At 44.7% G+C, this 16,973-nt stretch overlaps 2 protein-coding genes across 9 annotated transcripts; both read right to left on the bottom strand.

Moving 5' to 3' along the window:
- Positions 1 to 121: 121 nt before the first annotated feature.
- On the bottom strand, positions 122 to 7,061 carry LOC103720076 (probable inactive purple acid phosphatase 27). 8 transcript variants are annotated; one of them, XR_005511821.1, is made up of 6 exons: positions 5,389 to 7,027; positions 3,957 to 4,034; positions 2,171 to 2,376; positions 1,948 to 2,086; positions 912 to 1,197; positions 122 to 640 (listed from the first exon to the last, which is right to left on the bottom strand). XR_005511821.1 is itself a non-coding variant. In XM_039126174.1 (5 exons), the coding sequence occupies exons 2-5, from the start codon at positions 3,963 to 3,965 to the stop codon at positions 1,194 to 1,196; spliced, it is 345 nt and encodes a 114-aa protein (XP_038982102.1). In that variant the 5' UTR covers positions 3,966 to 4,034; positions 5,389 to 7,026; the 3' UTR covers positions 729 to 1,193. The 8 variants fall into 8 exon arrangements, 1 of the variants encoding a protein (XP_038982102.1); XR_005511820.1 differs by having other exon boundaries at positions 972 to 1,197; positions 5,389 to 7,026; XR_005511823.1 differs by having other exon boundaries at positions 1,961 to 2,086; positions 5,389 to 7,026.
- A 574-nt stretch (positions 7,062 to 7,635) lies between these two features.
- LOC120110699 (putative disease resistance protein RGA4) lies at positions 7,636 to 9,043 on the bottom strand. The gene has a single exon (XM_039126289.1). The coding sequence runs from the start codon at positions 8,680 to 8,682 to the stop codon at positions 7,636 to 7,638; it is 1,047 nt and encodes a 348-aa protein (XP_038982217.1). The 5' UTR covers positions 8,683 to 9,043.
- Between the last annotated feature and the right edge of the window lie 7,930 nt (positions 9,044 to 16,973).

Below are 16,973 nucleotides of genomic sequence, written 5' to 3'. Positions count from 1 at the left end.
AGATTAGCATTAGAACCTTAGCCTACAAACCTGGCCTTATCCTTAGTGTACTCTGGTTTGAGCCCAGTCTGCGCTTGCTTGCTTGGTTGTCCCCGAATATAACATTACCATGACATAGAAATTAGAACATTGCTAGAAGATGCAACTTATATTGAAAATTCAAACTGATGAAGAACTTGGTGGGAATCAAACACATCTAAGCACTGGCAGTACATGATCTATTAGCAGTTTTGCTAGCATTGAGATAGCATATCATCCTTAAGCAAGATTGGTCATCACATAACAACCCTCCCTTCTAATCAATACATTGACTAATACATTTCAGAGGCAGGCACAAGTAGCCAATGTGGTCCTGGAGCAACTGTCAACGGTGCAAACTACGATGTCATGATGATCAGGTGAGATCGTGAAGGGTCATAGACCCTACCATCGCAGCTTTTCTTGTACTCAAAACAACAGTGAAGAATCGTTGAAAGCAGTGATTTTCACAAATCCAAAGTTAAAGTCTTGAAAATAACTCCACAGTGTTCGAACGGGGGAGAAAGTGGAAAGGCTTGGCACCTCCACCTCCAACAACTTCATTGGTGGTTTTTGCAAATGGATGGTTGTAATGGTGTGATGCATTGCGCACGCAAGTATTCTGCAACCAAATGAAGATATATTTATCAAGCTCAATATATAGAAACAAAAAGAAGAAAGGAATAGATAAGAAAAGTGGGGAACAAATCTATGAAACCATCAGCTTCTCACTGGAGGAATAAAATGAAAGAAACAGTTAAATTTTAAATGGTTCAATGTGATTAGTGTAGTTTGAAGCAGCCAATGCCTCTAAGAAGGATTTGTATTCATGCTAGCATGGCTGGTATTTGGACTAACAAAATGGAATGCCCAATTGCCGATAATATATTTACATGGTAAATTGGACATGTTCTTTCATAGTTGTGGACATGACCATAGAAGGCAATGTCAACCTTATACTTCTGCCAAAGCTCTTGAAGGCTATCTCTTCCCATTGGCTCCTCAAAGGATCCTTTGAGACCATCGTATGCTCCAGAGGAATAACCAAGAACCCGATGAGAAAGAAGATCAACCATGGCTGCTTTTGTCTTGATGAATTCATAATGCTCAGTCCTCGGTCTCCAGTCATGCTTGGTGTCAGCTATACAGAAGCGAAACACACCATAATCTGCCGGCTACCTGATGATAACAATAAAAACAACAAATTTTAAGATGAATTATTTGGCTACAGAAACAAGATGCCACAATGTAAGTGGGTATCATGATACGAGAATTTTAAATATTTCAATATTATAAGCAGAGGGCATTCCTATGGTAGAAGTTACAGCAGCTTTATTATAGTTATAATAGCAATGCAAGAAAAAGACAAGCAGTCAATACCATGTCCTTAATCTGCAAGGCATTTACAAATCAAAACAAGAAGAAAAACATGGAATTTAGGGTGCAATGCCCTACAATGCTGAAGAGATCTCACTCTCCATACAAGATTTTGCACAAAGAAATTCTCAGAGAATTGTTACTCAAAAGAGATGCCTAATGGATCGAACTCAACTGGAGTACCGTACAACCATAAATGTTTCTGTATTACGTTCATACAAAATAATGACGCATAAGATAATCAAAATATCATCCATACTGACAACTTATATGGCAGTCATTTCTTGATTCAACTCAAAAGAAACTTTGCTTGTTTAAAAGTTTTCAGTGAATCTCTTAAGTTATTGATAGATATAACTAGAGAGGAAAAGGCATTAATCAATGAAAAAATATAAATGATTGGTTGTTTGATCCAGAAGAGATTTCACTAATTGAATTAAGCGATCTAATGGGTACTACATTAAACAACTAGATCATGGAACCTATAAAAGCAAATGTTATGTCTTTTCAGAGAGGACCCCCAGAAAAAATAAATTCAGCAGAGATACTTTCTTGAGTCGTATACCAGAATTTCGCCCGGTTCTCTGTAGGAACATAAAATATGGTTTCAGCTAGTACGCCACATACTCCACCTGAATCCTTATTTCCATAGAAGGACCCTGTTCCAGGCCAATCACGCTCATGATTACCACTGAAGGGAAAACATACTCAAATGTTATTTGCTATGCTAACAAGAGAATGATGTTCTATGGAACAGCGAACTAATGAGACTAACCTTCCAATCATATAAGGCACAACTGAAACAATGGGTTCAATTTTTGATGTAAACTGATCCCACTGTGATATGTATCCATTTGCATAGCATATATCTCCAATATTAATAACCATATCTACGTTGTTCAGGTCCTTAATTAGCTGGTACGTGGTGTTCAAGGAACCTGGCTGAAAATTGTTGTATTCATTGGAACCATCAGCTTCCACCTGAAATAGAATCCAGAAAGAACATTTGTGAGGATATGTTAGAACAAATTCCATTTTTCACTAATATTTCTATGAGTAAAGAACTTGACACCTTTTACCTGGCCACGTAATTTATATTAGATAATTGTCGGCTCATTATTGATAAAAAAGCCATTTTAGGAATGTATTTGTAATGTGATTCTGATAACAACGTCAAAAAAAAAAAAAAATTTATAGTAATAAAAAGCACAGCATTGATAACATGTCCCATATAAAATTTTTTGACCCAATCACATGGAATAAGTTTTTCCAGCTATTGTTATTGGCATCGGGCAACCATGCACCATGCAAGTGCTTGCAGAAAGGAAAAGGTTATAGAATCAGAAGTGAACATATGCTTCGGTAAAGCAATAAGGCACATCCAAAAAGTGGAAGATTCACTAGATGGGAAGTTGAAGACAGTGATGATGGTGAATTACAATAGTTTTAGCAGATAGCCTTGAAATCATCCAGAAAGAAGCAGCGGATGGCATTGATGGACATCTGTAATTCATTTATATAGAAAAGATGCAACTAGGTGGATATGTGACCAGTTTGACAAGGAAAAAAAGATTAATAAATTGGGGCTGGACAGCTATGACCATTTGTGTTATGGAAGTAATGGCTCTTGGTGGATGGTTCTACTACATTTTTCTCATGTCCCTTCACCTCATGCTTTTCTTGGATTTGTTTCCTCTTAAAATAGTTTTCCGTTATGATTTCCAAGCCACTATAATAGCTTTCTTGGACTTTTGATCAGTTTTTGATGTTAAACTATTCTGTGTTTTCGATGGTTATGATGTTTTCAAATCTGGGACTGGTATAGTGCATCATTCCTGCCAAGCTCTGCCTTCTTCCTGTAAACTTCTATACCACTCATGCTGACAAGAATATCACTTTTTTGCATTTTTACTCACCCCCACCCAAGCCACTCATTGGCCAATTCTTTAACTTAAATGTGCTTTAGTTCCAGTCTTCCAAGTCCTATCATGTAGGTCCATACCACATCAAAACATGTCCACAAATGCAGCCACCTATAGTCCTAGGTTTCATCACTGGCTCTCTGGCTGACTACCACTTAATCTTTCTCGCCTTCTAGCATACTTTCAATCCCTATGATAGTGATCCATGAAAGTTTCATTTGCCAAAATGTAGTTAACTTGGTCCATGAAAATTTTTCACTAAGTCTCTAGTACTTTCTTCTAGAGAAATCTAATTTCAAAACAAATCATATAGAGGATCTAAAGTCAATTATTATTATACATTTTACTCTTAAATATCTTTATCTAAATGATTTATTCCTAGGTTTTGAAACTCATTCTGAGCGTTGTCTGAAAATTTCACATTTTCAGAATATGCAGTATCATACCATTTATTCAAGAAAAGAATGAATAGGACTCATAAAACATGAACAAAAAGAAATCACTCTATGGAGACAGCATTAACAAAGATTTAACATACTGAGGAACAAGATAGGTATCAATTATCAAAAAATGAAAAAAAAAAAAAAGGATACAGAATTGGGCACAATCATGGAGTGAAGCTAATAGAAAATTTCTTACCTTCCACATATCACCAAAGATGACAACACGCTGCAACGAGTCTTGTCCACGGTAAGGAGATGCTTTGAAACTGTATAACTGAGTCCAAATGTACGAACCATTAAATAATCTATGCCCAAGCCATTATGTATACCAGCAACATTATTATATATGATTATTATGACCTCATAAGACTGCTCATAGAAGCAATCATTAATTTTCAAAGTCAATAAAATGACAATGAATATGGAATCATCTTGTGGAACTTGCACTATGAGTTTAACTATAGATGAGCTATCAATATATCAAAACAAAAATGTAGAATAAATTAGACACTTTATATTTGGCTACAAGTCCTTTGGAAAACTTGTATGTATAAAACCAGGATCCCATGATCCCACAGTTCTTGCAGGTGAACCTGCAAAATGTGATACATAAACTTTGGATTAATTATAACATCTGTGGCGTGCTACATTAAGTTTCCATCTTCATGATCTAGAGCCATATAAAATATAACTTAAAAGAGAATGTGGAGGATATTAATAACAATCTCCAACACAAGAATGTCATCTTAGATCAATAAATTGTAGTTTCCTTTTCAATAACAAGTTTCTAATTTTTCTCTACAACCACATAAATATAGACAAGCATAAATTTGGCAACGAAGATGAACGGTGATGATAATTAATCTAACCTTAATTTACCTTCATTTTGTGAAGGCTAAGGATGTAAAAAATTAACACCCTGAAAAATTGTATTTTTACCTATGTTCATGTAATGCAACATAAATATATTTAGTCTTTTTGAAATGCCATTATATTAATATTTTTTTTAAGAAAAAGAAGGCTTCCCCTATAATTTATTTCATGAGATAGGAAATGAATGCAACTGTAAGTATCAAAAATTGTCTAGTGAAAACATTGCCTTCTAAAACTGTCTAAGTAAAGCATGGCCTTTTAAATTGATCTAAACCAGTCGCATTTTTAGCAGTAGAAACTGAATTCCATTCTTCGAAAAAATCTAATATCATACAGAATTTGAGATAAAGATTTAGAAGATCTTCTGAAAATCCAGTTATTCCTCGGAAACCCAATCCACAAGAATAGATGTCGTGCCAAAGGAAAATTAAAGAACAATTGCTAAGTCCATTAGCTAAAAAGAAGCTTAGAGTCCCTGTTCTTCTAGTTCATTTACATGCTCCCTTAAGAAGAAAAAAGGTTCTAACAAACTTTCTCCATTATTGGTGAAAGGGTCCAATCAAAATGAATTTAAAATATGTATCAAGGAATATATATTTTGTGTCCGAACAAAGAATTGGAAAAAGGGTTCAGCTGGCTGCTATTGCAATGTAAAGATGTCATAAGATGTTGCTAGGATTGACGAACATAACCTGTCTCGGAGGGAATGAAAGCAAAGAGACATAAAATGAAGAAGGTCAAAGCAACGTATATACCTAGAAAGAACTGTAGCCATAGTTGAAAAGGAGTATGGAGGCGGCATGGATCACAGAGCAAGGCCACTGCTGCTGCTGGTGGTGCCGTTGAAATTTGTAGTGAAGCTGAAGGGGGACTTGTTATAGAAGGCATGCACCGATCCATAGTTTGTGTATACATTTACCCGCTGGATGTCTTGGATTGTTGGCCACTCCGGGCTGGCCTTTTGGCAAATTTTTCTCATCAGTCCCAAGTTGCAGTGGATCACCAGCTCCTCCAGATGAGCTGTATGTACTCCTTTCCTTGACTTGGTAGGTCTATCTACTCTTTTCCTTTTCTTTGGACCTCTTTGCACTCCTTTCAGTAAGTATGATGGGAGTGAGTTCATCTCCAACTCGATCAGTGTCATCCTTTTCAAGGATTGAAGATTCTCCACCACTTGCAATTCCGGGCAGTGGCCAACCTTGAGGGTTGTGAGCGCAAAAAGGTCTGAAACTTTCTCTAGCTTGGGAATGTTCACTATATACAATTCTTTGAGGAGGTTCTCAATGGTTGTTAGGCTGCCGGCATTCCAGATCTCCAATTTTGTCAAGGAGGTTGCGTGGAGCAGGAGACCCTCGGGAAGAGACTTCAACTTGGGGCACAGATCAAGGCTCAGGTACTTTAGACGTGGCATTGCTTGTGATCCTTTATCCCAATGCCATTCCTGCCAATTATGCATATCAAGAAACCTTAGTGTCTCCAGCTTGTGGAATGCATGCTTGGAAGAATCTACTCTTGCTTTGCTGCCGACCAAAAATTCAGGTCCAACGTCTATGACTGATGCAGCACCCCTGACGTCAAGATGTTCAAGATAAGGGAGCAGCCCGCAAGGTGGAAGCCGCTCACAGTAATTGCAAAAATATAGCCCCAACCGCCTTAAATTTGGGAAAAGAATTGATGTTGATGAAGATGTCTCTGCCATCCACTTTGGGAACTCACGGCCGAAGTAACCTTTGATCCACAGTGCTTCCAGGCAAGATGGAGGGTGGAGCTCTTCAAACACCTCCTCGATTCTCCTCATCTCCTCCTTAGTGCGTTGAAGGTCTCGTGCGCAACTCAGCTCAAGTGACCTAAGCTTGGATTTGTTTCCAATTTCGGCTGCTTTTGCCTCGGAGCTGCTGGGTATGCCCTCCAACTTTTCGATTGAGAGATCCGTGAGACACGAGAGAGGTCTCAATTCTTCCATCGTGCAACATCCCTCTGTCCGGTTGCTCTGCAACATAAATCCACGCAGTAGTTGAAGATTTTGAAGCCTTCCTAGCCCTGCCGGCATCCCAACCCCACTTGTATGATCTAGATCGAGGCTCCTAAGGTTGTGTAAATTCACGATACTGTTGGGAAGGCGAGAAAGGCGCAAACACATCCACATATTCAAGGATTGTAGATTTCTAAGATTCCCTATGCTTTCCGGTGTCACGCTTATCTTGGTGCATGAGATATCCAAGTACCGTAAATTTCTGAGATTCCCTATGCTTTCCGGTATCACGCTTATCTGGGAACATGAGATATTTAGGTACCTCAGGTGTATGAGGTTACCCAAAGAATCTGGGAGCTTTTGAATTTTCGACGAGCTGATATCCAACACTCTTAAATGAGAATTTTTATTAAAAGCAACATCCATCTGAGTCTCAGACATGCGGCTGCCTTTCCACATTAGAGTTTTACGAACACATCAAATATTTTCGTTGTTTCATGGTCTCTCATATATACACGGCGCAGCTTCATCGGCCCGTTACTGCTGCCTACTTCGTGCACCTTCCTGACAATCGAGCTCTCATCTCGTGCCAGATACCGAGCAAGACAGTGCAGGAGGTCATGCATCTGGCATTCAGGCCGATCACTATTAGATTCCGCATATGGCTGCAGAAGATTCCGCATGATCAACTCTCTGTAGTACTCTTCTGTTGTCTCTTCCACAATCAAACTTCCCTCAGCTTTCACAAATCCCTCAGCAATCCAAAGTGCAGTAATATCCTTCTTAGGGATTCTATAGTCTTCAGGAAACAATGAGCAATATATAAAACATTGCTTCAGATAGCTTGGTAGGTCTTCGTAACTCAAATATAATGCTCCCTCAACCTCCTCAGGTAGCCCGGATGTGGACCATGCAGTGCTTTCAAGAACTCTATTCCAAGCTGTCCAAGTCTTCTCCTTCGTGCATAGCACCCCTGCAATCGCTTTGATGGCTAGAGGAAGGCCATCACATTTCTTAACAATCTCCATCCCTATGTCCTTGAGATGCTGGATCTCGACCTCACTCCTGTCAGGAACACCTTCTTGCAAAGCAATAACCAACTATCCTCTAAAGACAATTTGTCAACGTGATGGATGTTCACTGCCAACATCTGCATCGCGATCTGTTCATTTCTTGTAGTAACAAGGATCCTACTGCCAGCAACACAACTATTTAGCGTGTTATGCAACAAGTCACACCAAACCTTTGCAGTCCAAACGTCATCAAGAACAAGAAACAGCTTCTTACCCCTAAGACTGCTCTCGACTTTGGGCTCAAGCGAGGACCTACTCTGCTCCTGGGCATCACCGATGATATCTTTCAGCAAATTTATCTCATCAAACTCTTGCGATACACACACCCACTTCTTCACTGAGAACCCCTCCTGAATCCTCTGGTCATTATATATTCTTTTAGCGAGCGTGGTCTTGCCAATTCCCCCAGGACCCACAACTGCGAAAACAAGAATGTTTCTCCGTCCGTCATCCTTAATTAGCGAATCAACCAAGCTCTGAGTGTGCTTTTCAATTGTAGATCCTACAATATCAATCTCAACTACAGGAGATGTCTTGCGACTAATTTGAGATGTCCCTTGCTGCTTGTCAGGGGTGGTGAGCTCGAGATTGAATTCAGACCTCCACCTCGAAATCTCCCCAAGCTTCTGATTGAGCTCTCTAATGTTCGTGCCAATCTCATGAGAAACTAGAGGCTTTCGGAACCAAGGGAGAAAGGAAAAGGGGAAGCGCAACCAAGAAGTGGACGAAGATCCTTCGCTACATTTGTCCGCCTCAATGCGACAGAGGTCGAGGATGTCATCCGCATCGTACATAAAATCATTGAGCTGCTTGATCCAGTCATCAATGGCCTCATCATTGATCCTCCTCCTCTCGGCATCGGCAAGGACTTTGCTGACCTTACGGAGCTTGTTCTGGAGCTTTTGGATCTCGCCAGGCACACCTAAGAGCATGTCAACCTCCTTCGCCAACTCGCCCAGCATTTCAGCAAATTTTGAGACGAAGGCCTCCAATATCATCGCCATCTTCTTCCCAGACTAATTGGGGGCAAAGCTAGAGACAGCTAGATCTGATTTCTCTCACAGGTTATCGGTGATCAGGTTTGCGCATCGATGCCGGAATGTAATAGGAAATGGGAGCAAAGGCATTGACTCCAACGGGATCCACTGCGGCGCTTGCTTGCACCGAAGAGCGTTCTACAGCTCTCAGTCACCGCCGCATCATCAATCATCGAGACAGATAGCTCACGTGGCGGCGATTGAGTTCTGTACGGCACAAAACACGCACGACAGGATCCAAACTCGACGCGATATCCCAAAAGAAATTTCTAGCCACTCTTTCCCACCAGTCAGTCAATTGAGCCCGTCGGCAGTGGCTAGAAACAACACGCAACCATCATTCATTTGTTCGCATGACATGTGAAGGAGAGGTTGCATGGAAAAAACGATATTATAACATGTATATATTGAAAATTGACTGGTTTCATGAACCCTTGCCTATTTTCGATGCTTTACCGTCAACCTTTGGCATGCTACAGGAGCCAAGGGAACTTGAGGCGACAGTCTGAAACTCATGCATATGAATCAACACCAATGGCTTTGATCTGCCAGTTTCTCTTTTACTAGTTAATGATCATACTGTGTCCATGTGCCTGATTCCAATCACAGATCAGGCAAATAAACCTATATTCCATCCACCATCGTACCGCATTTTGGAGCAAAACATCACCTGAACATGTCAATACAATTTATAAAATTTGGAAGAATGTCCATTTCTGTTGCATACAACCTAATCTATAGTTGTTGTGATGTCATGTTCAGTGTTGCTGGAAATTGGACCTAGGGATGACCGCGAGGCAAGGAGGAGGAGCTTCGGCTGTGATGCAGTGGCGGGCTGCTGTCTCCGGTGGACTTGCAAAAAGTCTTTATCCGGGGGTTCCGACGAAGGCCCTCCGATGCTTAAGTCAAAGAGGGACTTTTTAGATAATAAAGATAGTGGAGATATATTTTCTGGCCAGAGAGAGGAAGAATAAGATCCCTCGCCTAGAGCTCCCCCCCCTCCCCTCATTTTTATAGGAGGGGGTGTAGCGGTTACCTGCAATCGGGCGTAATTGTGCGAATCAATAAATTACCGTAAATAGCCCGAGATTTCGAGCTAGCTAGCGATCCGTTGAGATCGTGTGGATTCAAAAGTTGACAGCCGCTGAGGCGAAGATTGCGGAATTTGTTCCCGGATATGGAGGACTTGATTTTTGGTGGAGTGGCGGTCGGTTTCTTTCTTTGACTGGGTCTTTCTTGGCCTTGACGTCAATCGAGCTTAACTCGGCCGAGACCATGCCTGCCGAGGTCATGCCTTCTGAAGACGAGCCTGCCGAGGTTCTGACTGTTGAGGTTGTTCATGCCGAGGCCGTGGGTGCCGAGGTCGGGCACGCTGAGGTCATGACTGCCGAGAGCACGCTTGTCGTCATCATATTCGTCACCAAGCTTCAGTGATTTGACCACGTGCTCTGAGTGATCCATTTTTTCCCCAACACTACCCTCTGATTTCCGAGTTCGAGCCGTTTCCCAGCTCGGGCGAAGTAAGTAGTCATTTTTGTCATGTTGATGAGATTAGGCGGCTTCAAATCATTTCGTCATTTCGAAAGGAGGGGAAAGGGCACTTTTGGATGTCTTCAATGAGAGCATGAGGTGGCAGCTTTTTGCTCTTCGAGGCGATTTCGAGCCACGGGTTCATGATGAGGCTCTAGTGCTTTGATTCTGCTTTTAAAGCGACAATCCAGGTTGATATGCTGGTTTAGTTTCTGAGGCCGGCACGTGGCGTGATCTGGGCGGGAGCCGCGGTCTGCTCTTGTCGATCCGGTCCGTCGGAGGAGTCTATATAAGGTCCAAGCCAGCCCTAAGAACCTTCATTTGGCTGTCGTAGCCCTTGTCTTCTTCTTCTTTCATTTTCTCCTTCTCCCGATCATCATTTAGTCTTCCTCGGAGGTGCTCCAGGGCATTTTCTGGTGATCTTTCCTGGTCCTTCGTTTCTGACCATTAGCCTTTCTAGCAAGAACCACAGTAGGTCTTCTTCTCACGTTCGCTCGGAGGCCTACTTTTCTTTCTTCTTTGCTTCCCCATTCTTCTTCTCCTTTCCTTCTTTTTTATACTGTGAGCCAGACAATGCCGGGCGGTGCTTCTCCCTCTACTGGGGCTTCTTCTTCTCGTGGGATGGAGCTCAGGCCAGAGGTGAGCCATGGTCCAGACAGGGTTAGGTCACACCTGATCGAAGAAGAATTGGGCACGATTCGTACCCAGTTGTTCTTCCCACGCGAGTTCGAGCTCGAGCTCGCTGGGCCGTGGGATCGAGTTACTAGGCCCCCTCCAAGTCGGGTCGGAGTGTATGTAGAAACACTTCGGGCCGGCCTGAGGTTCCCACTGCACGGGTTCAGGAATGAGCTCCTGGAGAGGTATCGCCTCGTCCCAGCGCAGCTTGCTCCGAACTCGTGGAGGATAATCGTGGGCTTACTGTCCCTTTGCCTCGCTCACGGGATACCGACCTCAGTGAACGTCTTCCGCGGGTGTTACATGTTGAAATCTAACCCCGCAGATGGAGGATGGCTATGCTTTGCCCTTCGGGGAGGTAGGCCGCTGTTCCGAGGTGCTCCTACCTCCATCCGGGGATGGAAGGAGAAGTTTTTCTTCTCTCCTCCGAGCGTCCATGGGGGTTCAACCCAACGTGGAGCCTGCCGATAGTTAGGGCTAATAATAAGGCCCCTGACCTAACCGCGAGCGAGCAGAAAGTCTTTGCGGCTCTTCGCGATCTCAAAGGGGATATTCTTCTGAGTGACCTCCTGAGCGAGGAGGCCCTGATAAATGTTGGCCTGAGCTCGGCGCGCTTTGGGGATAAGGGCGGTGCATTGCTCCTCTCTTCATGCTATTGTTCTTTGCTTCATTCTTTTTTAGGGTTGGTTTAACACTTGAGTTTCCTTCTCCCTTTGTTCAGAAATCATAGGGATGGTATTCAGCAATGAGGCCCTCCTCGCCAAGTACAACAAGAGAGTGGCCGAGGATGGGGGAGCTCGTCCTTTGTCTACGAAGAGGCCTAAGCTGACCTCGACTTCCTCCCCTGTCAAGGTCGAAGACTTTGAAGCAGAAACTCTTCAGCTCGTTCGGAAGAACAGCAAGAAGAGGGTTGGGGAGGCTAGATAAGAAGAGGCTCCCCCCGCCGAGCGCCCAGCTTCTGCTAAGGCTGTAGAAGGATCAGCGGCCGGTGCCCGCCCGACCTCGAGCCCTCCAAAAGCCCGCAGGGTCATCCGTCTGCAGTGTTCAGGACCCAAGCTAGGCAGCGGTCTCGGGGTCCCAAGTTCTTCGCGCGCGCCGCCGCCGAGCTCTTCAAGGCCCGATCTTCCGAGCTCCTCAGGGGTCGATGATCGCCCTGAGAGGAGGCTCTACTACCCCAAGTGGGTAATTTTTGAAGGCGACTCGGCTCTCCACCACAGCAAAGTTGCTCGCGAGGTCGTCTGGTGCACATTTCTCCCAGCTGACTGGGCCAAGCTCGAAGCTCGTGGGATCGGCGATTTTATCAATCAGGCCTACTGTTCCGCCGTTCGAGTAAGTCTTCCTTGTGCTTTCACCTTCATGTTCTTTTAAATTATTGACTTTAGCTAACCATCGCTTTCATTCGTTGCAGCACCTCCACGAGATTGATATGTTAGCCTCGGCATCGGCTAACTATCAGGATCAAGCTTGGAAGAGTCAAAGGGAGCAGAAGCTCGCCGAGAAGAAGCTCGCCGAAGCCGAGGACAAGCAGACGGAGGCCACCGCGAGGATGGAGGCTGCCGAGGCCGAGCTTCGATCCAAGGCCGAGCGCCTTGATGAGGAAGAGGGTTCGCATGCTCTGATCAAGTCGGAGCTCCGTGCCTCTGAGGCACGTTTGGCCGACGCCCGTTCCGAGCTTGCAGGCCAAAAGTACGAAGCAGGGTTCCTCCGGCTGAAGATCGAGCAACTTGAAGCTCAAGAGAGGAAGGCGCTGGAGCACACTCGGAATGCGGTGCAGATCTTCCGCGAGTCGGCCGAGTTCCGCAAAATGTTGGAGGAGGAAGCAGTCGACGGGCTCATCCGCGGCTTCAAGGATTTTCGGGCTTAGGTGCGGAGGATTTGCCCCAAGCTCGACTTCAGCAACCTTTGACCTCGGTTGGGGGCTCCCGCAGATGAGGATGTTGCGGACAGCCCTGCCCCTGTGCTCGTCGAGCCCGAGTCTGAGGTAGCTCCTAAGGCAACCTGTGAAATTTTACCCAAGGCTGCCACAATGGACGCTTCTGAGGCTACTCCAGCAGAGGATCCTGGGGCTACTCCTGTGGAGGATCCTGGGGCTGCTCCTGCAGAAGAACCCGAGGCGGTTCTTGCAGAAGAACCCAAGGCCGGCGTCGAGATCATCGCCTCCTCGGAGATATCTTAGGACTTAGTTTTTTCTTTCTCTTTCTTTTTTGTAAACGAGATCGGCCACTGAGGCCATTGTGCGGCCAAGTGGGTCGGCCTCAGAGCCCATATCTTGTACTTAGTCTTACGGCTTTTGTCAATGAAACTTTAACTTTCTTCACCTGTCATGATCATTGCTTTAGACTTGCTTTTGTATTGCTTAGAACTTAGCTTTTCCTTCCTCCTTTCTTTTGTAAACGAGGTCGACCACTGAAGCCATTGTGCGGCCAAGGGGGTCGACCTCAGAGTTAATATTTTGTACTTTGCCCTACGGCTCTTTATTAATGAAATACATATTTTCTTCGACTTTGTTGTATCTTTGGACTTGTTTCCGCTCACGCTTCCAACGAACCTTTATCTTTGGCTGTTTGAGTAGAACTTTGCGCGTCATTCGCTTCCGAATGTGATTCTGGTGTTTTTTGAAGAATTTCACTGAGTCTTCTGGCTCGGATCTAATTGTAGTGCGAATGCGATTCTGGCTGCCTCAGGTATTTCGATCCGTAGTCGGATTTTCGTTCAGTGGTACCCGAGGTCGACGCAGCGGGGCGTCTCAAGCTTAGTCGGGGCATCCCGAACTTGGTCGGGGTATTATTAGATAAGACCCAAGGTCGAGGGAGAATTTGCTCGTGGTCGACATAGCGGGGCGTCCCGAGCTCGGTCGGGACGTCATTAGATTGTACCCGAGGTCGAGGGAGATCTTGCTCGTAGTTGACATAGCGGGGCGTCCCGAGCTCGGTCGAAACGTCATTAGATTGTACTCGAGGTCGAGGGAGACCTTGCTCGTGGTCGACACTGCAGGGCATCCTGAGCTCGGTCGGAACGTCATTAGATTGTACCCGAGGTCGAGGGAGACCTTGACCGCAGTCGACACAACGGGGCATCCCGAGCTCGGTCGGGACGTCATTAGATTGTACCCAAGGTTGAGGAAGACCTTGCTCACGGTCGACACAGCGGGGCAACTCGAGCTCGATCGGAACATCATTAGATTGTACCTAAAGTCGAGGGAGACTTTGCTCGCGGTCGACACAGCGGGACATCCCGAGCTTGATCGGGATATCATTAGATTGTACCCGAGGTCGAGGGAGACCTTGCTCGCGGTCGACACAGCGGGGCATCTCGAGCTTGGTCGGGGCGTCCCGAGCTTGGTCGGGGCGTCCCGAGCTTGGTCGGGGCATCATCAGATTTTCCTTAAAGACTCGAGACATTTTAGAGACATCCTGAAATTCACAAGTAGATCATCATTAGAGTAGTTAAGGGAGATCTCTGAAAAATGCCTTATTGGCTAGATTTTCAAACGTTGGAGACCCTTAGAAGGGCTTCATTGATAATACATCTAGAGATTCTCGGAGTGCCAACTTCGGAAAATGAGGGTCCCATCAAGGAACTCCAACTTGTTTGCTTCAAGCCATTGGACCTGAGCAACTCGATACGGTCCTTCCCAGTTCGGGGCAAGCTTCCCTTGCTCCGTAGGTCGAGAAGCTTCAGCTTTCCTCAGAATGAGATCTCCTGCTTTGAAGAGCTTGACTTTCACCCTAAAATTGTAGTATTGTGCCGCTTTCTGTTGGTACCTAGCCATGCGGATTCGAGCGGCTTCCCTTGTCTCTTCAAGGAGATCCAGGTTGCCTCTGAGCCGTGATGAGTTGGAGGCTGCATCATAGTTCTCCACCTTTGGCGATGGAAGCCCGATTTCTAGAGGAATGACTGCTTCCGTTCCATAGGCTAGGTTGAAGGAGGTTTCTCCAGTTGGGATTCGGAATATAGTCCTGTAGACCTAGAGAACGTTGTAGAGATCTTCAACCCATTGCCCTTTGGACCTGTCGAGTTTGGCTTTTAGCCCTTGAAGAATTGTCCAATTTGTCACCTCCGTCTCTCCATTAGTATGGGGATGAGCGATCGAGGTGAAGCGATGGTCGATGCCGAGCTCAAAGTAGAATTTTCTGAAACGGACACTATCGAATTGTCGGCCGTTGTCGGATATAAGAACACGGAGGAGCCCAAACCTGCAAATTATCGATTTCTAGACGAAATCTCGCATCTTTGGCTTAGTGATTTGGGCTACCGGTTCAGCTTCGACCCACGTGGTGAAGTAATCGATAGAGACGATGAAAAGTTTTCTTTGTCCGGTGGCTTGGAAAAAAGGTCCTAAGATGTCGATTCCCCATTGGGCAAACGGCAAAGAGGCGCTGATTGAGGTCAGTGAGACCGAGGGTCGGTGCTAACCTCGGCACCCATGACCTCGGCATGAACGACCCTAGCAGTCATGACCTCCACAGGCCCGTCTTCGGAAGGCACGACCTCGGCAGGTATGGTCTCGGCCGAGTTAAGCTCGATTGACGTCAAGGCCAAAAAAGATCCAGTCAAAGGGAGAAACCGACCCCCACTCCACCAAAAATCAAGTCCTTCATATCCGGAATCAAATCCTGCAATCTCCGCCTCAGCGGCTGTCAACGTTTGAATTCACATGATCTCAAAGGATTGCCAGTTAGCCCAAAATCCCGAGCTATTTACGGTAATTCATTGATTCGCACAATCACGCCTGATTGCCGGTAACCGCTACACCCCCTCCTATAAAAAGGGGGGAAAGCTCTAGGCGATGGAGCTTCTTCTTCCTCTCCATGGCTAGAAAATATATCTCCACTATATCCATTATCTAAAAAGTCCATCTCTGACTTAAGCATCGGAGAGCCTTCGTCGGAACCTCCGGCCAAAGGCTTTTTGCAGATCCACCGGAGATAGCAGCCCGCCAATACATCACAGCCGAAGCTCCTCCTCAGCTCGCAGTCACCCCCGGGTCCAATTTCCAGCAACATTCAGCAGTTGGCACTGGGCACCCTAATTGATGCAGGTGCTCTGGGCTCTGAGGAGACTCTGAACTTGGTGCTGAGGTTGTTGCACAACAAACTGTTTTCACCATTTTTCCGTTGTTTTGTTTTTTTTAATTTTAAGCTATAAAGGGCTGGTCCTTGTCCCTTGAGGAACATTGTGGATCTTAAATTTATCTAACATATTTAATGGTTGAATAAATAGTTTACACCTTACCTGGAATAATTATGAACATATTTGAAGTCCAATGTCAGATCCAGCATTTGGTGTGACAGCATTTAGCTGGTATATCAGATTGGCCATGTACTTAGTAAGGTGGAGCCTCCTCAAGGGTATATCTAGGAGCAGCATGCATTGCTGATTGGTCGAAGCTTTTCTATATCTAGTATTCCTTCAAATATTAGTGCATGCAATTGGTGGCCCAGAGCCCTTCAAATATCTGTAAGTCACTATGAATTACAGGAACCAGTGAGTGGAGTCTTTCATGACGAATTGAGAGCGGATGCTAGGCCAGATAGGCATATTAGTACATGCAATTGGTGGTCCAGAGCCTTTCAAATATCTGTAGGTCACTATGAATTACAGAAACCAGTGAGGGGAGTCTTTCATGATGAATTGAGAGTAGATGCTAGGCAAGATGGGTTCAAATTATTTGCTTCTGATCTCGTGGTTCTTTGAAAACAATATGGAGATGTTCGTAGCAGTGGGAACTCAGTATAGACAGGAAGCTGAAAGAGGCCATAAATCAGAGTTAGAATCGATACCATGACAGCCAACAGAAGCTAAATGGGAAGAAGCAGAGTCAAGGAAATGACCCCAAAGAATGCCAACAATGCAAATGCAACAACAGGGTCATAGGAAGTCCAGATTGATACTTGGATTTAGTCCTACAGGTTAGTAAAAAAGAAAAGGAGTTAGATTTTCTACATACATAACCACATGAAAATAGTGACAGTGGATTAATTGGTTATTCTTTAAAAGCAAGCAAATAAGTTGTAAACTTTGGCGAGGTTAGCATGTTTCAGAACCAGAGA

This window comes from Phoenix dactylifera, chromosome 4, assembly GCF_009389715.1.
Source record: "Phoenix dactylifera cultivar Barhee BC4 chromosome 4, palm_55x_up_171113_PBpolish2nd_filt_p, whole genome shotgun sequence".
NCBI classification, from domain to species: domain Eukaryota; kingdom Viridiplantae; phylum Streptophyta; class Magnoliopsida; order Arecales; family Arecaceae; genus Phoenix; species Phoenix dactylifera.
The sequence above is the reverse complement of the archived record's forward strand: the minus strand, read 5'-3'. Positions and strand labels throughout refer to the sequence as shown.